Source organism: Orbicella franksi, chromosome 8, assembly GCF_964199315.1.
Source record: "Orbicella franksi chromosome 8, jaOrbFran1.1, whole genome shotgun sequence".
Lineage (NCBI taxonomy): Eukaryota > Metazoa > Cnidaria > Anthozoa > Scleractinia > Merulinidae > Orbicella > Orbicella franksi.
This window is the reverse complement of record NC_138152.1, coordinates 5,316,776-5,342,695: the sequence shown is the minus strand read 5'-3', so window position 1 is coordinate 5,342,695 and position 25,920 is coordinate 5,316,776. Positions and strand designations below refer to the sequence as shown.

General features: G+C 36.6%; 2 protein-coding genes across 2 annotated transcripts in view; both read right to left on the bottom strand.

Annotated features, from left to right (window-relative positions):
• Positions 1-24,296, bottom strand: part of LOC145494674 (uncharacterized) — a 42,320-nt gene extending 18,024 nt beyond the window's left edge. The window contains exons 1-6 of the mRNA XM_081474219.1: positions 24,090-24,296; positions 7,714-9,726; positions 5,843-6,079; positions 3,109-3,202; positions 2,073-2,198; positions 932-1,064 (exon numbers count right to left, since the gene is read on the bottom strand). Coding sequence (XP_081330345.1) covers positions 932-1,064; positions 2,073-2,198; positions 3,109-3,202; positions 5,843-6,079; positions 7,714-9,726; positions 24,090-24,107 — 2,621 coding nt within the window. The 5' untranslated portion in view covers positions 24,108-24,296. The remainder of the gene's footprint in view (positions 1-931; positions 1,065-2,072; positions 2,199-3,108; positions 3,203-5,842; positions 6,080-7,713; positions 9,727-24,089) is intronic.
• LOC145494673 (regulating synaptic membrane exocytosis protein 2-like) lies at positions 13,337-25,361 on the bottom strand. Its single transcript, XM_081474218.1, has 3 exons — positions 24,798-25,361; positions 24,360-24,564; positions 13,337-24,095 (listed from the first exon to the last, which is right to left on the bottom strand). Exons 1-3 carry the CDS (start codon positions 24,938-24,940, stop codon positions 24,027-24,029), a joined length of 417 nt encoding a protein of 138 aa, XP_081330344.1. The 5' UTR covers positions 24,941-25,361; the 3' UTR covers positions 13,337-24,026.
• Positions 25,362-25,920: the final 559 nt, after the last annotated feature.

Genomic DNA, 25,920 nt, shown 5'->3' with positions numbered 1-25,920 from the left:
TGGTCTTTAAGAGAAACAGACCAACAGGACGAGAACTTGTAAGGACATGAATGACCATCGCAGATGCAACGTGTTTGTACATCTTTCCCCGCAGTTCAAATTTAAGATCTTTCATATATCCACTTGCAAGACGAAAACTTGTCTTGCAAAACGATATCATTGTGTGACATTATATTTTAGAACCGTATTTGCTTCTGAGCAACAGCAAAAAGAATCAATGATTGCAAAATGCAATTGGTTTGAGCCAAGCTAGTACCAGCAGCGATGGAAAACCTAAGAAACCAGTCCCATTAAAAACCCGAGAAAACAAAGGCCCACAATTACCATTAACACCAACCATCCTAGGCAACCTAGGCAACTTGGAAACCTTGACGACTTGGCCTCCCAAACTACTGGTTTCTGTGACAGCCACGAGCACAGCTAAGTTACAATGTCTGTACACACATCCTTATCTCGTCACGAAGAACTCGCGCTTTTCAGCTTAGTTACCTAACAATACCAAGACTTAGTTTGTGTTGAGTGATCGTCCCGGTGAGGGTAGTTCTGAAAAGAACTGTTGTTGGTGACTACGTTTCGACAACCTTACGGGACGTTTTGACAACCTAAGCGGAAGTCATGTTCAGAGTCAGGTGAATAGTGTTTGTCTGTCGATGATGTTATACGTCTGGTGCGTTGAAAGTGATTGGTCAGATTAGCCATGCTGGTATTGGCTGAAAGACCCGTGTAAAGTTTTTCAGCAGTCATTGGTCAGTTCTAGTAAGTTTCGATCCGTCAATTGTTAGTCGGTCTTTCTGAGGTCCGTCTATTGTTAGTCAAATCAAGTCGGTCTGTTTGGGTCTGTTTGTCGGTTTTGTTTAGGTCTTGACTGTAGACGTTTGACTCCAAGGACTACCACTTAAAAAAAGTGAGAAAATAACCAAGTGACACTTACTTATCTCTGCACACAATAAGATGGAGTTCATTACTGTCTTGATTGTCTTCCATTGATGAGTTGATGCTCTCCATCACTTCTTCAAATGTGCAGTCAACAAGGGACTGTTCATTCCAGTCCTGAATTTCATCGCCTGAACAAAATACAAACAAGGCAACTTACATGTAATACAGCAAATGACGAGTTCCACATTGCAAGTGAATATATGAAAGACCTTTCATGTATTCACTAGTATTCTTCATCATCTACGGGTATATTACGAACTCACAAGGTGACCAGCTCCCAGTTGGCTTGATAGCTCAGTTGGCAGAGCACTGCACCGGTATCGGAGAGGTCATGGGTTCGAATCCCGTTCAAGCCTGACTTTGTTCAGGTTATTACAACTGCTTAATTTGTGTGTTTTACTGTGATAATCAATCATATCTTTATGAGTTACACATTGCTTTGTGATGCGTGAACAGAGGAAACGAGTAGATGAATAACTTGCAGGGGCTGATTTAAAGGGCGTGGATTGGGTAGCTAGCCACCCCCTTTTGGAGAATCAAAACACAAAAATTAAATTACAAAGATTTTGAATATGGTAGACGTAAAGGCAAACGCTCTTGACAGGTACCTCATTGTAATTTCTAATATCTTCAAGCCACCGTGTAATTTTCCTTTTATTATATAGACAAACTGACCGTTAGCAAAAACAACGCTGAAAAAGCGGGAAGTGACGTCATCGATATCTTCTCCACTGAGGATATGAAAAATACGCCACTCGGGTCCCGGATGTAGTTTCGTATGTTAAGATGTTAAATGTTAAATGTTTATAGTGGTAAATGCGCTTAGTTCAAATTAGCTAGTCCTCAGACACGCCACTTAAACTGAAACAAAGAAATATTTTAAACAAACATAATAGGCTTGAAGTCCCAACTGGCTGACCGAGGAGTTGAACGAGGGTCTAACAAGAAACAACTCCAGCTTAGTGGTTAGAGCGGGACTTGAACCCGCCACCTCTGGATTTCAAGTCCGGCGCCCTGACCACTCGGCCACATTACCTCCCTATGAATTTATCGAGTGGTGTATTTTCCAGTAAAACACTTGTCTCTATATAATAAGGATGGTTCTCGCGCGACACAAAGTGTAATCCAATAAATACCTATTTGAAGCTGTGCTTGTCTGTCCGCGGGGCCACCTTTTCTAATTTCAGTAACAAAGGCTCCTAGTTTACCATCATCAGTCATCTTTCCACCCACCACCTTCAGACCATAAGCTGCGTAAGGATCTGTGATAAACAAAACCCTTGATGTTAAGTCATTGAATTCCTTAGTACAAGGCTGACGCGCCCGAAATGTAATTGACCAATCGGGATTCAGCAGGCGGGAAAGGCTGTACTGTCCTGAGTGACGTCAATGTATGTTAACAGGTAAAGTCTGCATGCGAGCCAAGTGGCCCATGAAGCGACTAGGAGTATTTCTACTCCCCCCCTGGATGGGATGCTAGTCCATCGCAGGGGTTATCCCCAGCATTAAGTTCGCCGGTACCCATTTATACACCTGGGTGGAGAGAGACACTGTGAGAGTAAAGTGGCTTGCCCAAGAACACAACACAATGTCCCCGGCCAGGGCTAGAACCCGGACGGCTCGATCCGGAGACGAGCGCACTAACCATGAGGCCACCGCGCCTCCCACACAGGAAAGGCATTGAAATCAGGCAACCTTTCTCACTGGAGACAGCATTGAATATTCACGAAGAAGGATTTATAATTCCAAAAACCATATCATATCCAAGCTTTTAACTTGCGCCAAAAATGGGTCGCTCGCGGCAACTCGCGGCAACTCGCTCGTAGTTCGTCGAGTGTCGCCAGGTAGGATAATAGTTGCGTTATTTTAAACAAAACATGTTGTTCCTCGTCAAGTTAAACCCAGTTTCTCGAGTTAAGTATTGGAATAGGACAACTATAGCATTGTCATTACTTTTGTTAGCTGTGAAGAAAAGGACTATTATCGTGTCGTTTCGGTAGGACAGCTCGGTTTTGACCGCCGCTCGTACTGCGGGCGCAGACACCGCATGCAAGCTCTCTATATATTAAAGTTTGAACAACCAAACGAGGAAGCAGTGTAGCATTGACTGACCGGCCCACAGTGACATATTAATTATCCCAATAACAAGAGTGAAAAATAAACAGTTTTTACCAGTAGATGACCCTCTGCATTTGGGATCTATTGTGAGAAGCACTTCTCCTAGGCATTTGTTGTCCTCGTCTGGTGAAGACCACTTGACAAAGGTCTGAAAATAATAAAATGAAATTGTTCACTTCGCTGAGGAGACTTACACGACAGTCTGTAGGTATATAAAGTAAGCTATAGAAAGACATATTTTGCTATAGCTCAGCAGCTACCCGGCTGCTGCTAGAGACTTCGTACTCAGTATAGTAGTCGACATTTAAGTCAATGATCTACTTCTCAAAACAAGCACAAGCATCTTTTAGCTTAAAACAATACGCACTAGGTTAGAAACTATGTGATTGACTATCTCACTAAAACCATTCTGATAAAGGAACCAAAGGTGAAAAAGCAGATGTTTAATTAATTTCAACACTAAAGGGAAGCTGCAGTACCACACCCAAAGCATTTCTTTTGTTCTAAGATTGCACTAGCTGCGTTGGCAAAGACTGTTGCACTCAAGCTTAAAGCTCACCGAAGTGTCCAAATAAATAAATTGGGATTGTTGAGTTTGCGTCAATAGTTGTTGAGCAGTTTTTAATTGAGTGTCGATAAACCGAAATCAAAGTAATCACTCTAGCCAATGACAAAGGACACAGGCAATCCAGTAAACCAATCAAGACTCGAACCGAATACATCTTACCGGCACAGAGCGCGGGAAGAAGTGCGCGAGCGAGTCACGCTTGGTTTTGGTCTTAGCTTACTTCTGTTTGGATGACAAAGTGGCGCGAGACTTTTAAACCAATCACAAAACGTAGTAATGCAAAACCAAAGAAAGTGCGAATAGATACTTTCGACACTTAAGTAACAAGCGCTCTAGTTTGCGAGTATCTACTCAAGACCTGAAAACGGTGAAATATGCTGCACAGACTGTGTAAACATTCACTTACCGGTAACTGAACTTCAAGTCATTTGAAGTCATATTAAAGTCTTATGTATCTAAATATTTATAGTTACAAGGTCTCTCTGACATTAAACGTGAAATCATGGATCAGATAGAATCATGAAATAATCAAATGGCAGAATATTAGCTTCCCAATCACAAGCAATTTCTATGTATCGGAAACTCAGTTTTCTCAATAGGACTTTCACAGGACTCCTGATTTATGTAAAGCAGCTCAGTCACGATATTTTCAGCTATTTTGGCCTTGTAAAGAATTACCTTTAAATTGAAGGAAATCTGAAAATAGTAGTTTACTATGATAGAAAAACACCGAAGAGACATTAATAAACCGTAAAGGAACAAGGACGGTTAAGAATGGAGAAGATTAACACGGATTACAAACAACAAACTTGAAAAATTAAGGCTAAACTTTTCAACCGTGACGTAGCTCCTGGATAAAAAAAAACTGATATTATACAGCGTGAAAGTGGATCAACTGGAAATAGATAGTTTCTCTTTCACAGAACAGACAGTAATATAGGAGGCTAACACTTGATAAAGCAATCCAACACTTAACATGTACACGCAACGGTCAAATATCCAGGTGTGCCAGACAATCATATCACCACGATCAACAAAGAACATCGACTGAGATGAAAGAGTTTTGCAAAGAGTATCCTTGTTCCACAACCGTAGATACAACTCAAAGTGTCTTCCCTTACATGTACCAACAATTTAAGAGCAAGGAACTTCTCTTATTTGTAGGATACCTCATAATTCATTCATTCACTAAGAACATCTTGCAATAGAACAGTGCCAAGTGCCAAATCAATGTTTACAAAGCTTGAAGGCAACTGAAAAAAAATCCTGTCCCTATCTTTCCACTGAATCAAAAGTAAAAGTGAAAGCCTTTTCCTCCGCGGACATGATTTAAAACCTTTTTTAAGGAAAGCAAAAGAAAGCCTGACTTTTCCCTTACAGTGGAAGCCGTGTTGTTAGCCCACTAAGAGTTACTGACAAACTTCAGCAAGTTAGCGTACGAGCAAGAATTTAAATAATGTTCATAGATTAGAGGAACATGAATAATCCTCGAAAGGTAACGATTTTTAAGATAGTTCAGGAATATTAGCGTACATCCAAAACAAAGACAAAGAGGGCTTGAGATCAGATAACTGCTACAGTGCTGAATTGAATTCAAACAGCTAGCACTCATGCAGCAAACAGTCACACATCAGTGAAATAAAAACTGAGATTGGAATTCAGTGACCATACTTTTTAATCCAATGACAAAGCACTGGAAACAACAGCTTTTAAGAAGAGAAACACAGAGTACTTGTCAATGACAATTAATTTGACATTAGAGATAGAGATCAGAAAAAACATTACTACTGAGAACATGTTGTAAAGATTACTCTTTTTGCATCTTCGCACCGTGTGGAAACAGAGGGCCTTGACTGGGGTTCTCCAAAAAACTCTATGTTGTTACGATAGCAAGCACACAACACACAAACATACATACTGAAATACAGTGTAATGTGTAGAGTTATTTTACGTTCATCTAATACATGAACATAACAAACACCGCACGAGATTCTACATATACACACTAAAAGCCACTTTAATACGCTTGACAGGCAAACAACCAATAGAATAAACGACTTTGAAATGCAGGAATGTCGCAAATTACTACACGTACATGAAAGAATTACTAATGCTTTTTCCACGATCAGCAATCAGCATACCTCCAAAAAGATTTCATGCCTAGGAAGATAACCTTTAGCAATTTCTATATTGCCAATAGCAAATAGGTCAACGCCAAACCTGTGAGGGCTCCGTGTTGGACTCAACAGCAGGAATTATTTCAGATTTCTTCACAGAGCTGACAGAGCTGACAGAGCTAGTAGTGACAGTAGAACGCGTCACAGAAGAAGTTGAAGGAGTAGTGGAAGACGAGACAGGAGAAGTGGTCTTCTTGATGGACAGAGCGCTAACAAATCTGTCACCCAGAGACCCTCGATCCTGCGTGGACGGAGGTTCATCCTTAAAGAACAAGTTACTCTACAAGGGAGGAAATAAAGTCACCAGGTCAAATGAAGATACAAAGATCTGCCTCAAACATGAAACTGGTCCAAACAGCTGTGCATAGAATCACAGACGACAACAATTATAGCAAATGAACCAAAGGCTATAACATTCCTACCAGGAACATTCTCAAAAAAAGATGAAATTAACCCCAATAAACAGTGAAATCACAGCCATCCAACTGAAGGAAGTTCTAGTGAAGGTCGTAAATAATTCATGCTGTTCAAGTTTGAATTTTAATTCTATAGAACAACTTAATTGCATGTGTAGACATTTTTATCATCATCTGCCAAAATGATCACATAAGAATCCCACAAAAGATGAAATATTCATTACCAAAAAGAGATTTAATTTAGTCAAACTTTCTAAGCAATTTAAGGGCCAAATTGCAAAACAAACTATCACAATGACATTATGAGGAATTGGGAAGAATTAGTTTATTTGAAAGACACAACTCTCCGAAAACAATATTCTTGATGTAGAAAATTTGACACACACTCCAAAAAATGATATGTTCAATTATGTCAAAACTACCTGTTCCAATATAACGCTTTTTTTTTTTCTTTTCCAAAACAATTCTGACTAAAAAACTTCCCAGTTATTTAGCCTTCAGGTTCAATATTTGTACTTTTTTTGTATGCGTGTGTTAGTTATATATGTATAAATTGCTGTAAAGTACAAGAGCGAATAAATGTTGTTGTTGTTGACAAAACACCAATTTACTCTTCAATTTCATAAAATAACTAAATATGCACGATTCTGTAGGCTCGATTTTGATGAAATATAAATTACAAAAACATCATTAGCCTGTACACCGTTCAAGTTGATAATCATGTCCATTTACCCTCAGTGTACAATTCAGCACAATTGAAACAAGAATTTGCTATTACAGGAGACACGTACATGTAAAGAAATAGTTAAAAACTAGAGTGTACATTTCTGAATTTTTGCCACCAGACAGTTGTGATGATGGAAAATTTTAAATACCAACAGAAAATAAGAAAACATATGCCAAAACGAAGTTAGTTGCTTGTCAACTAAAAAAAAATCATAATTGCTAATATCTGAAAGTTCTGATAAAAACACAGATTTCATATTTCCTTCAGTCTCATGAAGGCTAACAAGTTTAACTATGAACTATTTTTCTAGCAGCGCTATTTTAATTATGATTCAAAATCGACAATCACCTAAAAAGCAGATGAAATATACTTGAATTCCAAATACCAGCTACAATGTAAAAACTAAGGGGTATTAACAAACAGTTCTGGTCCAAAAGTTATAAGAGTAAAAAATCAAAGCAAAGAAAATTGTAGATAATTGCCTTGTATAATAATATGGATTCCCGCAGCATGATCTGCACTGCACAATACCTTGAAATAATATTCTATGTATCTTTCAGTTTTTAAACCTGTAAAACTACACCTGGTCACAAAGATTCACAGTCACTTGCAACAACATCGACACGTAGATAAACCTCACTGAACTGGCGTGAAAAATTGGGGAAAGAATTGCTCCAAATGTTCCTAATTTGAGGACAAATTTTCCCACCAAAAAGGAGTGTAATAAAAGACTCTATTGCTAAGTTAAATCAAGATTTGTAAGTCACCTACCTTGTCTTGAGCTTCTTCAAAGGACATTCTTCTAGGAGGGCTTCTTCTGCCGTCATTATCCTCATTATAAGACCTAGACTGTCCTCCTTGGAATGCTGGCCTGTCCAGTGGTCTCTGTGACTGCCCCATCATGATATGTTGATCACTATCACCAGCAGGTCTTTGCTCAGGTCTCTCTTGTCTGCTGGGAAATGAGGGGCCCATCCTTCCATTCATCATTGAAGCATCCGGCATCTGGCCATTTCTGCCATCGACCCGCTGTTGTGTGCCTGTAGCGTTATGTTCTGACGACCTGTGAGGGCCTGTGCCATGAGTGTCTTGACTATATCCATTTCTGGTGTCCGACATCTGCTGCCTTCCTGACTGATCTAACAATAACCCTTTATCAACAGAACCAACTCGAGGACTTCCTTGGTCCATCACAGGTATTTGCTGTGAAGGACCAAATTGTCCTCTTGGTTGGTCTAAAGGACGGCCCTGTTGTTGCATACCGTATGGTGCTTTTCCTTGATCCACTCTTGGATCTTGTGAAGCTGGACCCATTTGCCCTCTTGTGTGATCTGCTGAAGTATCTAGACGTCCTCTTCCTTGATCTGGAAATGGACCCTGGTGAGGTGCTCCCATCTGGTTCCTTGGGGAACCTAACCTTTGTGAGCCCATTGGAGCCCTTACTTGGTCAACTGAAGGACCTACACGGGGTGCTCCCATTTGACTCCTAGGTTGTTGGTCTCCAGGAAATACTTGTCTAGGAGACCCTGACTGTCCCAGTGGTTGATCTGGAACTTGGTTTTGCCTTGGTGAACCTAACTGGCCTGGATGCTGATGCTGACCTCCTTGCTGGTCCAATGGTAAGCCAGGGCGGGGTTGTCCAACAAACCTTGGGACCATCTGCATCATTCCTGATGGTGGACCTGTTCTTGGACTTTGCTGAGGACCAATACGGTCACCAGGTCGTGGGCTACCTGGTCCTAGTTGAGGATGACCAACATGATTTGGAGGAAAACTTCCAGGTTGTCTTGGCCTGTTGTCCATTGGTAAAGGTGCAGTTGTTGGCCCCCCTGGCCTGTGAACTTGCTGATTACCAGGTTGGGTAACAGGTGGTCCTCCCCTACCATAACCAGGCTTTGCATCCATCTGACCAGGAGGTGTACCTCTTCCATATCCAATTGCATTTTGTTGTGAAGGTGTCTGAAATCTTGGTTGTTGCTGCCCTGGAGGACCCCTCATCCCAAAACCAGGTCGGGGTTGGTTTAGAGCAACAGCTCCCCTGGGACCTTGTTGCTGTGGTGCAGGTAATGACCCACGGGTGGACGAAGGGGTTCCTGGGTGTCCAACTGGAGTAAAACTTGAACCCTGCTGCTGAGGAGCAAAGTTTGGGCGCATTCCTGGCTGAGACCCTGGACCATGCATTCCCCTTCCCTGAGATGTCCCAGGTGCACTGCCTGGCCGAATACCTTGTCCCTGCTGCTGAGGTTGTCCTGGTCTTACTTTGGGAACCTGACCAGGTGCTACAACTCCTCTTCCCGGCCCTTGGTTGACAGGACCAGCTTTGTTCATGTTTGGCATCATTCCAGGAGGACGACCCTGGGGAGCATGATCTAGCTCATCATGTCCCTTGAATTTTACAACTTTCCGTCTCACTTTATTTTCATCTTGTCTGTACAACTCATCATCACTCAAGTAGGTTGGACTCCCAGGAGGTGTCTCATGACGAGAATCAACCTCCTCATCAGATACTGATGGCCTACGAAAGCGATTCCGTTCAGAGTCTTTTTCAGATCTCCCTTTTGCTCTCCTTAAGCTTCCCCTACCAGAATCAGATCTTTGCAATGAACCTTGTCGCCTCATAGCTCGTTTGTCCTCTTCTGTTGGGATTGCCCTAAAGTCACTACCTAATTTTAAGTCAGAGTCATTGTTTGGCTTTTTTTCACTAGCAGTTATTGATCCAAACCAGTTACCAGTCTTAGTGAGCATTTCTTGTTTCTTTTGGCACACAAGACACACCCATGACACCTGGAAAACAATCAGTTGTGTATTAGTGTCAATTAGCAATGCTGTTAAACTCTTGACTCAATTGCCCCCTTACAACACCCACTTTTAAGCCTGGTTCTCACATACAGTCGACATACCTAGGACACCATTATAGCATACCTGAACAATTATTGCCAAATCATAATCTGTCCAAGGCATTGACCACCAGTTTGCCTGCGGAGTTCAGCTGAGTTCAACTTCGCAGGCAAGCCAGTGGTTGTCAGCGATGAAGATATTTTATGTGACCATCACTTGCGGAGGCAACATACTCCAGAACAACAATTTGATCCATATTCACAGGTAGAATAGTTGAACATTGTGGCAATTCAATGTGCATGTTATGTCAATTTAAGTACCTCAACGATCCATGAAAGATGTGTCAGGGACCCACTGGAACAGTTCGCCAAACGTTGTCAGTTCCAACTGGCGACTGTGTCGCAGGCAGGTGGGCGAGATATGAAAACCAGGCTTAAACCAACCATTTCCTGAAGACTAAAAAATGCTAAGCAAGGCCTATTCACACAATTCCAAATTTGTAATATAAGGAATATTAAATGATAGAAATAGCAAGAACTGAAAACTCGGAAAAAAAAAATCCGAGTTCCTGATAGGATTTGAACCCACGACCCTCCCTGATTTAGCCAGGTACTCTAACTGCTGAGGCACAGGAGACTCTACGGTGAGCAAACCAAATTTTATCAACTATTTCACCCCTGCTCACCTTAGAGTCTTCAGTATTTCTGTGGTTAGAGCATCTGGCTAGATCATTGAGGGTTGTGGGTTCAAATCCCATCTGGAACTCTTTTTTTTTTTTTTTTTTCAAGTTTTCAGTTGATGCTATTTTTATCATCTAATATCACAAATTTGTACCCATGTTTATTTGAAGCCCATTGAATATCAAGAGTAAGAACGAGTTGACCTCAGATAAAGCCTTAGTTTGGAACACCTGTTACTTACCATGGCTGCAAATTTACCCAAGGCAATTTCTGTTGGTGGAGTGTTTGTCCAATTAATCCTAAACTTATACCCAAATGATTTCTTCTCCTTTTGCTTGCTCTTTTTATGCTCTCATTACTTTTAGAGCATAAAATTTAATAGCTAATGGTTATGAAAAACGTTCCCAGTGGAAAATACTTTGAAACAATTATGTTACAGCAGTTGGTGAACATGTTCAAAGAATACACCTTCATAAATTGATAAGATTAGTGTTAGCATTACCAGTTGTTACAAATAAATAATCCACGTTACATCTGAAGTAATCATACATTGGGAAATTTGTTCAAACATGTTGAAATTGAATTTAATGTAAAGCTATCAGATGACATCCATGATTTTAAAATACTTTGATCAACATCAATAAATATTTCATTTAGTTAAAATTTATTTAAAACATGTGTATAATAATATTCTGACTATTTCTTTATATAAGCAAGCTGATTTTAACATTCATGCATTTAACTTAAGTACTTAAACAAGTGAACCATTTTTTATCTGAAAAACTAATAACTATTATTTTTAGTTATTATGTTATGTTTGATATGAATTCATACATAGGCCACTATATATATATTTATATTTATTTTTTATGTATTCATAATCCTCTTGTATACAAAAGGACAATCCTGGTAAATATGACTTTTAAATTAATTTAAAATGTTTATTGTTTTTATAATTATCAATGGATTTTATCAAATTACAAATACGATTTCCAGATGAATGAAGCAAATTCCAAAATTCAAACCTTGCACAGAGCAGTATATGTTTCAACAAGTTCTGGTTTGCACATTTCTTCATTTTATTCATTTATAATATATTTTTAAAGAAATTATTAAGGTTTATCATAATTTTAAGATTTTACTGACAGGATTTAGCATGCTTTGTGTTAACACTAAGTTGTAAATAAATTGGGATATTGTTATGAATAGTGTAGATTTATTAAACTGTTACTTTTAACAACGGTAAACATATTATTTACAATCTTTTATAATATCAATTTGATGACTGAAAACTTAACACTTGTATGGTATATCATTGTAAGTTACTATGACATTCACTTTACTGCTTTAGTGACCTCATTTAGTACTTCACAAAAGTTATTTAAATAATCACCAGTAGGAATGATCATTCAATAGATTTTTCATGAAGTAAATACTCAAATACAAATAATACAGATTCAGCTCCATTACCATCAAATTATTTCACAGACATTTAAAACTTGACACCAATATTTTATCCAAGAAACATTCAGTATAAACTACAGACTACAGACTGCATTTTACACCGACTGATCTAAAAAGACCTCTCTTGTGAATCAAATTAGGCACCTGTACTCAAATCAACAAGTCATCATTTCAAAGAGATCTTTTTCATCCAAAATATGCATTTCCCAATTCTACCAGTTTGGGCCAGTTGCCTCACATACCTCCAACAGAATTACCACCATGAGAAATTATTGTACTCGGCCAAGGTTTCTTGGCCAGGGAATAACATGCTTACTAGAGGTATCCCCCCAAAATTGACCTACAATACTGCCCCATCATACGGACGTCATACTAAAAATTGGGAAAAAGATACCAAGGGAAGATCTACAGCAGGAACTACAACATTTAATTAAAAGAGCTATGCACTAATGGCAGGGCTGAAAAATTTAAAATAATAATGATGTTTAATATTTTTATAGCGCAAATTAAGTACAACATATACAATCATAAAAATAAAATTAAAATCCACTTAGTAAAAATCAAAAGGATCGGTTAAAAACTGTTTAAAATTACATCTGCTACTTAATTAAAATAAAACCTTATCTAATTATAAGAACTAAGTAAAAGTAAGTAAGAGTAAAAATAAACATATAAGTATGAGTATAAGCAAAATAAAACCAAAACAGTGACCAGTGAAATCCTTAAAAGAACTAATGGCACTATCTCCAAATCATGATTGTTTTAAGTTGCATGTACCTTAATTAGTTAAAGTACTTTTAGCCAGAGTGGATCTAGGATTTTTCAAGGGGAGTGGCCGGTACCTTGGGGTTGCAGAAATAATGGTGCATGCATATGGGCCCTCATTACTCTTACTCACTGGTGTAACTGTGAGAGTATTACATATTCTTATCACTATTTTAGCTAGAACAAAACTACCAGTAATTATTTCAGATTATACAAAATGTAAAGTCTTGGTAATACTTCTCCTGATCTGTCCTCTTTCAACTAACATAAACAGTACCTGAACCTTTAATATTTTAAATTAGGTCAATGAAACGGTTTTTCTTGTTGTTATTTAATACTGTATTTTTCCCTTCTATTATTTTTATTAGTTAATTTCTGATTTCGTATGTTTATGTAATTCGGCTATTAAGGCATGGCCTCCCTAGATTAGCCCTTGCTAGTTGCGGGCATGCCTTTTTTTGTAACATAAAATTTGAAAATAATCAAGTGTATAGAGTGTATAGAGTGTAAATGAGGCATCTGTCCAGAGTGTTTGCCTTAGTTTATTTCTGCCATAATGTTCACAATCTTTTTAAATTTGTTTTATACTTGGCTCCTCCAAAATAGGGGTGGCTAGCCACCCAATCAACCCCCCCCCTGCCCCCCCCCCCAAAAAAAACCTGTTAAAACATGCAGGTTGAGACAACTGGCATTGAAACAGTGAGAGATTCTCCAAAACATTAACATTCTTAGTACTATTTATAACCAAATACAACAGGACACTCCAGCAGGATTTCACAAAGCATTAATATTGATTAACTCTAGTCTAGCTTGTGTAAACTCTCTTAAGCTGAGGCATAGCTCAATCACTCAGCATAAGTGAAGACCATGATTGCATAGTAGCAGTAGGAATCACATTAGGACATATATAAAAAAATCTGCTGAACTTAATTTACATGGATAGAAGAGTTTAATTTACATGGATAGAAGATGGGTAATCCTAAAATAAAAATGTATTTCATAAATTATGCACAAATTGAGTCAGGTTCATGGTTATTGTCACTATGACTGGATTGCTTGTGTGCCAAGAATCCTGCATCACCACCAATGTTTGTCGAACTTAACTGATGTGTCTAATCTGGTTGACAGTAACATGCATTCAGCACAGTGGAAGCATGATTGCTGAACTGACCTTAATTATCAGGATAATGAACAATATTACATGTAGCAGCAATGGCCAAAAGCAGGCCAAATGTTAGAATTGGCAGGTGAAAAAAACTTTAGTGCACTGTCAAATCAAATATAATATATCAAGAAAAAACTATTACAGTTTTGTTTCACATTTGTTTGCATACCATGTTCCATCATCTTTAAGTCCTGTATTTGAGTGACCAGCGATCATCTCTGATTGAATTTAATAATCTAGTCGAAGAAAAGCTTTTGAGCACAATAATTCTTTCAAGACCCGAGCGGATAAACTAAAAATGAAAAATGTTCTGGCAGCACCCTAGTGAGGCACAGGTGGATTGGCTAACATATCATAAGCAAACAGTCTTCTTGTTTTATTTGAAACAGCATGTAAAACATTCAATTTACTTGCGAATCTACATCATTCTATATAAAGCAAATGACAGAGATCAGCAGGAAACACTATGGCTGAACTAATCCCAGTCATGTCAAGTCTTCTGCATGACTAAATCTCACAAAACAAGTTTTATTGGAGTTTGAAAGGACAACTTTCAAAGCTTGATATGCAATTTCAAAGCTCTGACAGATCAATATTCCACAAAGGTGAAGCTCAAATATCTTTGTGATCACTTATTGTTATTCAAAAAGGAGTCACAACATGCTTTCTGTGTGATAAAAGTGGCATCTTGATGACACTGATTTCTAAGTACTTAATGAAGCTTTATTACTAGCGGGGAGACTGTTATCTCTTATGTGCACAATGTAAACATGCAATCTTTGGCAGTGAGCAATGGAGCACCGAAATAGCGAAAAATGTTCACTTCTGTGATAGTAGAGCATTTAGTCCATGATAGTGTAAAATAAGGTAAAACAAGTTATATATGGCAAGAAGGAATGTTATAAAAATATAGATTGAAGTAACTTCAAGAAAAGGCCAGGTTTAGCCATGGTAGTTGAAGATGAACCTCTTCGGTGAAGGTGATGGGAAAGCAATCAAACACACCATGCAGACATACTGAGGTGAAGGTTGCCATGGCATACTTCAAAAATGTCATCTTGAGTTCACAATTAGGAATTTTACCGAAGAAATTTAATGTAAAATTTCAACTTCAAAAATATTTTGGTTACCAGTATGAGCTCAAAAGAGACACAAATTTCAAGAACAGGTACAAATGGGAAAAAAGTCTTGTTATAAATTAGAAGTTCACTAGGATATTATCCTGGCCAACCAAGAAACATAAGTACAGGTATTTTATAAGTAATGATATCTGCATGAATATTATTCACTTCTTTTGAGCCCTTTGTATTCCTCTCTGAGAAATGTTTGTCAATTTAAAAAAAAAAAAAGGTCACTTCAAGATCTTTCTTTCTACACACACAAAAAATTGAAAAAATCTGATAATCGGGTGAAATATCACAAATGTAACAATAAGATAACCCTGACCAAAGACAAAAAAACTTCCAGGATAGGTTCATCATTTTCAGATCTCCATTACGACAGTAGATCTGAACTTCAGGACTGAATTCAAAGTTGAAATTGTGAAATACAGATTACACATTTTCAGATCCTCAGTCTAGAGTATAGTACTTAATGTTATTTATTTAATTATTTTTTTAATTATTTTTTCCTTTTCTTATTTTATTTAATTTTATTACTTTTTTCATTTTCCCCCAAAAAAATTCATACAACTTGGATTCAATGACATTTAAAATAATAAACAGCCAGAAACAGCCATAAAAAACCACCCTTCTTTCTCTAAAACTGTGTTGATTTCCATGAACAGCAATACTTTAGTCACCTTGTGAATCTCAATACATTGATCATAAGATCTTCACAACTTTTTGTTTTTTCATAGGCAACTTTGAAAGAGGCAACTCCTCTTTCTAACATCACTCAAATTATAAATTTTGCAACTGTTTTGAAAATGAGATATATAGCCTTCTTTAAACATACGTCAAAGTGATAACATATGGGAAAATTTACCACGAGATTGAAATCAGTGTTGAAAAATTTGGAGAGAAATGTAGGGCTACGTGTAATATTATTTTCAGTGTCATTAATCAAATTTTGTTACTCTCGGGCATGGAAATAAAAAATAAATTAATCACTCCTCATTTCACTGTTATTACATAGTTATTTACCCTTAAAATAATTCTAATGATTGTACATAATCTTATTCTTGTGTTTCAAGATTTTAGAAAATGTATATTTTAAGGTGATTCCTCAGAGTTGCATTGCACATCCCTACTGCGCACGATTTTCGCTTCATTAGCACGCACTCACAAGCACATGCAAATACACAACACATACAAAATGGTGGCTTTTTGCAAACAGCTTGGCTTGCGAGGGACAAATCATCGTTTTTTCCTTGGAAACGAGTACCTGGACCTAACAATTTTTTTTATTTAGTTTGAATGCAGAGATCACCTTCTTTCTACACAGTAAATATGGACCAATTTCTATTGCAGAGTAAAAATTTGTCACGGAAAATGAGAGCATAGCTAGCTAATATGTGGCCCCAGAACACTGCATGCTTGGAACATATTGTATCCCTGTTGACTCAATATGAGTGCCCTTATCATGAAATGTATGTCAAATTGCTCCTTAACATTTATGCAATACATCCGTTGTTATATTTCTCGCTTAACTTTCTCTCTATTTTTCTGCTCTCTTAAAGCGTAAGGTGAATGGTTCAAATATAAACATTTCTGAAAGCAAATAATTTTACAAATTATGGGGTTTATTGAAGGTCCTCCTGCTCCTAAACGAATATGGGGACCTCCCTTTTTTATTTCAAATTTTAAGTTCTCTTGATATAAGAAGCCAACAGGTAAAATTTGAAAGAAAATCTATTGTGAGTTTTATTTCGATGGAATTACCTTAACACATGTAGGATTGATTTTCAAAGCCATTGCATAAATTGGTGGCTATAAACTGAGGTATACTATTAACATATGTTTAAGTAATGATCACCTGGGAAAATAATTCAACAATTTAAAATTTTCATATTAGTACCAGACTTTCACTGCAAAGACCGCTAAGAATAACTTTTACAAATATAAAAGCAATAGTTAATCCTTCAAATAAGGAATACCATTTCTGGCTTTAGAGAAACTGTACAATAAATGTTTCTCCACAAGGTACAGCCACAATCAATGTTACAAAGTGTGTTAAATTATGGCAAGCCCTGAGTAAAAATCTACAACACATTGTAAGTAACAAATAAATGCTTTTTTTTTTTGCATCAAATACAGACACTGAACACCATTAACACCGTCACCAGACAAAACAAGGTGAATAATTCAAACTTAGTGAAAACTAAGGAAAAAATAAAGCCCATAGATAAAAGGTGTCTTGGACTTAAAGATAATTGCAGCTTCACTGTTAAGTCGGAAATCACTAACTATTTAAAACAGCCTGGAAAACTGTACGCATGTTCAATAATTCATTACTAACTGCAGATTGAAATAAAATAATGTTGATTAGAAAATATGTTACAAACTTGATGAAGTCATATCATTCAATATAGCAAAGGGATAAGTTCATAGTAAAAGCAAAATCAGTCAAGTATCACTTGAGCAACGAAACAATTAAAACACTGTCTTAAATTTGTTCAATTCTAGCAGTTTTGTTTATCTGCATGCCAGCCTAGCAGGTCAGACTCCTGTACAGGTAAATTACTGGTGTTACATTTTCATGTTAATGACGCAACTAAAGAATCAAGATCCTCCCATAGTTAACTCATGGAGTGTGACAAGTAATTAACAGTTTCCATGGATGACACCCGCAGTGAATGGTTTAGTAAATATTACACAGCGCACCCATATCCTGGGGTCTATTTCTGGGAGAAATTGATTGATATTTGATTTCATGGCTTGCAGATTTAACTACTAACAACAAATAACAAAAAGCTCTTCTCATGGGAAGGGGTTTCTTCCAATATTAATCATTTTTAGTTCATTTATAGTTTACATATAATTCTATTTTTTTCCACTAGAAATAAATTTAAATTTAGCAATAACTATGTTTAATCTCTGGGCAAATTTCAATACTAGTATATGAATTTTGTTTTAATTAATATCTTCATGCATGTAATATAATTTAAGTTTTGTATTTATGACAATTTTAAAAGCTACTTTTGTTTTACATCTTAATTTTTTTTTTATTGTGTTTAAGACAACTTCAACCATCACTGTTACTTTATATTGATTTTTTAGTGTTTTGATAAAATTGAATAAGTAAATAAATGCTTTTAGCACCTACATTTTCTATTTCTAGTTGGAGATAAAGTAAAGATATGTTATGGTCTGATTTCAACGTAGATGGAATCCCTAAATTTCCCAAGTAGCTTAACTGCATCTATACAAATTCTCTGGGATAATCTGGGAGCCTCCCAGCTGCAGACCGAATCTCCTGGTCTCCTGTATGGGTCATCAAATCTCCAAGGTATGAGGAAAAGTGGTCTAGGTTTAAAATGTTTCACACTGCTTTGGCTGATTTTTTTGGGGACTATTTTTTTGGAATATTTGATGCATTTTTCTGGTTGAATCAGTTAAGCTCTACTTTTAACAAAATGTTTTTTTTTGGGTCAAGGAGGTAAAATTGCTGATCTCCAGGAGTTCAAATTATTACATTTCACAAAGCAGACAAGTGCAATTTTCCCATCAGTTTGTACACTGGCAGTAAATTAATAATACCAAAGATGACAGCACTTGGAAAACTAAAAGGATAGAGAGAACATGGCAGATTGACAAATTTTGCAGACAGACAAAGGTGTTTCAAAGCCACCAAAGACAAGGGGAAACTTGAGGCAACAAATTACTACTTGTGTCACGCAAGATGTCAACAAGCTTTCAAGACGCAGCTGCCATGCAAACAATCACACTCAAACATGCCAACAATACAAATTGATTAGAGAGTATTTTAAATTTTATTGTTTACACTAAGATTTAACAGTAGGTTGAACATGGACGTATTTAAGCCCAGGGTGTTGGAATTAAGTAGCAGTGATAGGAATAAAAAGAACAGCATTTACACGTGCATAATTATAAAGGATTCTTAAAGTTGAATGAGTCAGTAAGTCAAAATAAAGGTGAAAAGAAGAAAGATCATTTTTGGCAAGGGAAGGAACAACCAAACCAATGTTTCACCCAAGAGCTACGGTTTCAAGAATAGTTTAAACAGCCTAGACTAGAGAAATAAAGAAATGCACCAGAATAATGCTGATACAAAGACAAGAAAATGAACAGTATGTCATGTACAGACCTCAGGACCGAGAGCAAGAGTCTTGAAGTCTTGTATCAAGTTGGAGAAGAGAGAGAGACCCTGGCCTTGCTGCAAGAAAGTTTAACAAGTTAATACACACTTAACAACAATTTTAACCATTGTGCAAATCAGAGGCAAGCAAGACAAGACACACAGGCTTATATACTAACAATAATGTCCGATAGGCCAGATACCTTAGGCTGCAAGAAAATAAACACAAATATATAATGGTTTAGCATGCAGGAGGGGAAAGTCCTTGGAAACACTTTTTACACGTAAGATAATTAATTATTTTAATTAACCAATAGACAAAAATGTTTGAAGTTTACCTGTAAAATTCTAAGTGACTCAATAAAATTTACAAGTAAACTACATATTAACTTTTCTAGTATTTAATTACATGTCAGTATATTAATGTTGTTAAAAGTTATGCTTACATTAACAAGTCAATAAGCTTAGCTTAATAGTTAATAAGTGAACATTACTAGTTATATATTAATTACTGAAATGAGTAACAGTTTAAAAGGTTCATCTATTATTGACTAGCAGTTAACAAAAGTTGGTTATTTAACAATATGTACATGTACATGAGATAATATGCACACAACAAGCATAAATTGTGTTCATTTAAACTACAAATATTACCATTATGATACTAAAGAATGTCCTTGCTTAAATATAGTACTTTTGTTTGTTTGCTTGCTTGCTTGTTTCTTTTGTTTGTTTCTTTCTCCTTTTTTTTGTTTCTTATGTATACAAAACATCCTACATGCACTCTTCATCTAAAGAGGAAGTGATTCGTGGTCATATCAAAATACCTCTGACCAGTGATGTCTGAAACTTTGAGTAAAAAAAACCTCCCATAAGGTGACACTGAATCAGAAAACTGGTTAACAACACACTACATAATTTGATTTACATCCTCTAGCAGGGGCATACCTCTTACAAGACAGGACACTGATTGTGAAACATGATCTCAACCATACAAAACACATTACTGTACCTTCTAGCATAAAATTAACATTATTGTTTAAATAATTTCAGGGGTTTCATTCATGTTTTTAACAGGTGGGCAAAACTATTTGATCTGAACTTTGTCATAAGAAAACCTTTCTGCATGGTCAAACCAGGCAGGCAAAGTCGTCATCGCAGTCGGTCAATTTGCCTGGTACCCGGCCCGGCCCTTAATGAAACCCCTGAATGGCAGTGAGAAGTTGCCATGACCACATAAAAACAATATATATTTGTAATAAGGGGACATTTAATGATCTTAGACACACATCCTGAACTTACAAATTAATGAATTCATGAGTATTGCATATGAGATGGTTGACTGCAATATTGTCCTCTGTCATTAACTGCCAGTACTCAACCAATCAGCATATGCCCTCCAACTTATTAATTAATATTGAAAAGTTGCACTACACACTTAAAGAAATAATTCTAACAATTTCTTTCATTATTCACTTCCAGCCAGTGCAAAGAGACTAAAACCTTGGATCAAAATTAACATGACATGCAAAAAACTATTATAATTTCCCAATATTGTTTTGTAAATGATTGCCTGACAATGTCCGCTGACTATACCACTTGCCTAAATATGCCTTGTGTAGAGACACAACAGCTGTGATTTGAAATCTTTGATGTTACCGCTATACTTTAAAGGCCTGAGGTATTGACTTAAGCTTTTGGAGCTACCAAAAAAAGGTTAAGTAATTCCTCAGGTGGTCTGTAAAATTAATATATGTGTTCCTCCAGACAGTCATTAACTTGCGAACACAATTAATCACTGACCAGAAATGGTAAAGATATCCAGGTGATTTCATCTTGGCATCAAACTACTATTTCGCAAACTACAAAGGTGAGCAGATGCCGCCAAAACAAATGTTAAAGAACTTATCTCTGCTCAAATGCAGAACAAGCTTTTGAAGAGTCAAGTTATCCAGCCGAGAATAAGCCTGCTGGGTATGTTTATGAGCCAATACTTATTATATAAATTCTTTTTAATCACACAATCTTGAGCAAAATATAAACTCATGATGACCATCATTTTTCTCTCACATCTACATATACACTTTTAATAACTACCTCTTTTCCATACCACAGTTCCAAGTGAGACTCAGAACAGTAGTAATATTTACAGCCTCATTTTTCTACTCATTAAGAGTAAACTCTGTATCTGCCCCAGGCCATACAACAAAATTTCTATATTAACTTGAGACACGTGAATAAATCACTTTTATGAACCAATTGGGACAGTCCTTTTATTGATAGAGAATCTTGTGGATCGAAATTAATTTCTTAAATAAACAAGATTCTGAAGGTAAGGAACAATCACAACTTAAAGACGCCACAGAGAGAATGCTATTTTGCCTAAAATGTAGACTAGTATGAAAAACGCACTTTGGATGTTTTAGTTCTCAGACTTTGCAATTAAAAACAGTTATTGCCGCAGGGTAATACTCAAGTAATCTGCTGTTTTCAAACTGCGTACCATCTTGGCGGTACTGTTTGAAAAACAGACCAGCAGTCTAAACATCAGTTTAACTATCAGGAGACAATCAGACAAATTTAACTTACAGAATAGAGTAAACAAAAGACTATAATTACTGGATGTGAAGCATTATGAAATTGCTTCAACAGGGCTTTAAAAAAGGTTTTGAAATGGTAAATCTTGGTGTTTTGGTGTGTGTGATTTGGTAACTGCAATCAAGCAGGACCCCTACAGCTAGTTGTAGCAATCATAAGAACTCTGAGAGGAAATAACTCTTGTGATGTGGACCGAAATATTAATCACTATAATTCAAAACTTAATGGTGTGTTACTGTTCTAATTAAAACTAGACAATGAAAACTCAATTCCTGCTTAGGGCAGAAAGCTGCACCCACAAATTGTGATAAATATTTGAAAACTTGGTGGCAAAATATCCACAGCTGGCTTAGTGCCAAACCTGATTCAAGTATTCTTACAGTTCTAAGAAAAATGTTTTGTTGTGAAGTAACTTTTCATCATGTGCAGGAGTACATTTGTATCAATGAATCGCACTGATCTGATAACAACCCAACCCTGTTGTTATTTGACAAATTCACTTCACTGAGACACATTTTAATGACAACCCAACAATAACAGAATTGACAGAAAGCTTCTAGAAAAAAAACATGGAAATTCCTCTTGGCACATTAACAAATCTCCAAGAAAGAGACTATCTCAGTTTATAATTAATGTTTTGGGTTCCTTGAATTTTTAATAGACTTCCAAAGGCAATTGTTGCCACCAATGTTACAATATAGAAGTCTGAAACTCTGAAATTCAACAACTATTTAATCTAGAAAGATAACCTCTCTTCAGGTTTTTAATCAAGTATAAAAATTGGACTGTGCCAAAATGCCATGACTGTCAACAAGAAAATGTTTCAAGAGGAACATTCTAATGAAATGGCATTTGACGTAAAGCAAGATGTTATCACTATGTTATCTATACTTTTTCCGTCTTTTTACTGTACATAGCATGATTTCTTGGAACATAACCACACAAGCTGGTTGATTTTGATGTGTATCTTATCCTCTACTGTAGCACTGAAGGCTTAAGAGGCGTCAAAGAAAACTAAAAGTAATTTCAACGAGAAATTGATTGAAATCTAGTCTAATTTATACAGTCTCATAAAAGTTTAAATTTATATTATTGTAATTGTGTGAAAAGGTTAAGAAAGGAAATGACCCTGTGGTTAAGGCGACAAATAATAAACCAAGAAATTTGGTTTTGTTCACTGTATTGAATAATCAACGATACAAGGTGAATGTAAAATTTGTCAAAATATGATTCTTCCCAAGACAAAGACAATATTCTTAAGTATATAAAAAGTGAAAATTTTACGCAAGAGCTAAAAAGGTTGTCATCTACACAACTTTTAGATAGCTGAAGAAAATTACAATACAGAAAAGTACCTATACTGAATGCTATGCATATTGATCATATTTAAATAATCACATGTATACTTAAGATATATCCAGAACTAAAAAAAAAAAGTGCACAATATAAAAAATTTCCAGTATCCAATATTGGGTTGTGCCAAGCAGTTATTTCAACCAAGAGATCAGAGGCAAATAAGAAATCAGTAAAATGTACCATTATTTACACACTGCAGGTTCTCCAAATACAATACATCCACTGACCGGGATGTTTTTAACCAATAACATACGAAACGAATAAAAAGTACACACATGTTACATATTTTCACCACATCTTTAGCATAAAACGCTGTTGAAAAACATTCTCGGTAGAAATTTCTCGCCAATCAACATTTTGGACGCGTTATTTTGAAACAAGTAGGCTCATGTTTGCCAAGAAAAAAACTTGGGTGGGTCAACATTTTCACCTGTACATCAACCATCGTCTACGTTTGTGGACATAGAAAGCACTGCTACAAAAAAATCGCCTCAAATTAAGACATTTTCCACTCCTTCCGAAATAAAGAAGGCAAACCATTTACCGTAAGTACCCTATGAGGTTAGCTTGTAGGGGGATTCAATAAAACGCCTTAAAATTCGAATATTTATAAAACTTAATCGGCGGAACAGAATTATAAATAAGTTAGATGAAATGTAATACTGGAGGCTTTCAGTTCTGTCACAAAACACACGTCGACAAAAACAGTCCAAGAAGAATTTTTACCCTGAGCTAGAGTAATAATAAGAGATTATTATTATTTTAAAGTTTACGCCACCGAGAATAAATCACCGATAAATCTCACAGATAAAATTGTTCAAGCTCGACTGAATAAGAAATTCTAATACAGCTAAATCCACAAAGTGGAAGTTTTTAAAAATACATGAGCAAAGCTTTAGCTGTCAACAGTGTGTTTACTATCATCAGCCTCAACCCTTCACCAAATGTTTTTCGAGATCTCAAGCCTTGAAATAAAATGTTAAGGTGTAAAAATAAGAGATTAAAATTATATTTTGACTTACCGAAGCCTGAGTGGACATCGGTGCAATAAATCAGCCAAGCGTCCAACGGAAGGGAGAAAAAAAGTTAAAAATAATATCAAGTTAATTTCAATACTGGCGAAAGCGACCACTACAAAACCTATATTTCTTAAGCCCATAAATAGAACCTTTAGTCGGTCCAAAAAAATTATTTCAAAAAATAAAGAGAAATTGTAAATGACGCCTAACTTAACAATAGTATCTTTTACACATTTCTCTCTGTAGAAAATGCTCAAAGAATTTCGTATTCACCTGTTTTGTCCCAGGAATTGTGACTTGCACTCCACACCGGGCGCAGACTTTAAGCTTACAATACTTGCATTCCCTTCCCGTTCCGTCGGTAAACTTTGTCTTATGGCAAATTTCACAGACATTTTCAGCCTTAGACACAGTTTCCGACTGAGCAGTCTTCCTTTCAACCCTATGTTGATAGCTTTCTACTTCTTTCTGGAGCGATCTACAACAAAAACATGCGAAGGCATAAACTTGTTTAATTTCCAGCCAAGCATGCAAAATACAACGGAAGACTAAACCAGTGCAATATTACATCGTATCTTAAATGTAATTCACACGGTTTTTCTTCGTAAACGATACGAATTCACTGAAGAAGTGCCTTAAAAACACGCGGCACGATGCAGCACCTAGACTTCACACATAACATGGCGACATAAACATGAACGCTTGACTTACAATTGCAGCTGTGTCGTCTCTTCTTCCATTTGTTTCTGTCGCTGTAGTACAGACTGGATGATCTCTTTCTCTTCCTCCGTTAGATTAGAGAGATCTGGAGGCGGAGGAGAAGCAGGACATCTAAAACCAGCCATTTTTCTCATCTCAAACGCAGGTTGTCGGAGAAACCTGTGTTGCGTGAAATTGTGAGGATTCGCCTCAAAGCGACCAGTGACAAGAAATCCACGCTAAATAGCCAGTAGAGCTCTTCCTATGCTGAACGTTGCTATCTAAGTTTACGCTCAGGTTTCCACGTTTCCACCTCCATCGTAATTTTTCATTCATTCTTTACAAAATTCTCCCCATGCTCAACAAAAAATACTTGTAAAACCACAACACAATTCTGAAATTGTAGTCTTTGCATTTATGATAATTCAGTTTTCCGCCGAGTGGCGCATATTCGGATGTCTTCGGAAAGTACCGGTAATATTCGGAACTTGCCGAAGCTACCGCGAAACTTTTGTGCAGGGAAAATGCCTAACTTTTGAGGCTTTAGCTCTCTCAAAAAGAAATTATCAGAAACGTTTTAGTAACCGAATGCAGTTTGACATGATCAGTGTTGAAAGGAGAATTTGTAGAATGCCAAATTACCATAATGTGATGTCTTCTCGTGTTTCGTTACCCCTTAGAACTTCCCCTCGGCGCAAATGCAATACGAATTTTGTTATTTTTTCGAAACAAAAACAATTTGCCCCTTGCTTCGTTCTTGTTAAGATCTGATGACGCGATTTTAAAAGGGAATTACATATAAAAGCAAATGAACCGTTTGTTTCTGGTTGGCATATTTTAAAATAACAATGGCTGACGTAGTACTGACGTCATGATACCCACATTAAAAAACAAAAACAATGTTTGTAAACAAATATCTTCCCTATAATGCTAACAATATGTGAGACTCGCTTCATTTAGGATCGCTGTTCTATAAAATAAACTGTATACAAAATCAAGCATCGGGCTAAATGGAAATCTTTCAAAGGGGGAGGGGGGTATCACAGGAAGGCCAAGCTCAGTGCGTAAAGGTCTTTATCACTTACGAAATGGCGACGTATAATCATCATAAGAGGTCAACCTTAATCACTGACTA

Excerpts from the sequence above, each read along its gene's own strand:
- LOC145494673 (XM_081474218.1), bottom strand. The coding sequence starts at position 24,940 with ATGAGAAAAATGGCTGGTTTTAGATGTCCTGCTTCTCCTCCGCCTCCA. Across the intron at positions 24,565-24,797 it reads GAGACGACACAGCTGCAATT|ATCGCTCCAGAAAGAAGTAG; the intron begins GTAAGTCAAGCG and ends TTTTTGTTGTAG. Across the intron at positions 24,096-24,359 it reads CAATTCCTGGGACAAAACAG|GCTTCGGTAAGTCAAAATAT; the intron begins GTGAATACGAAA and ends ATGTCCACTCAG.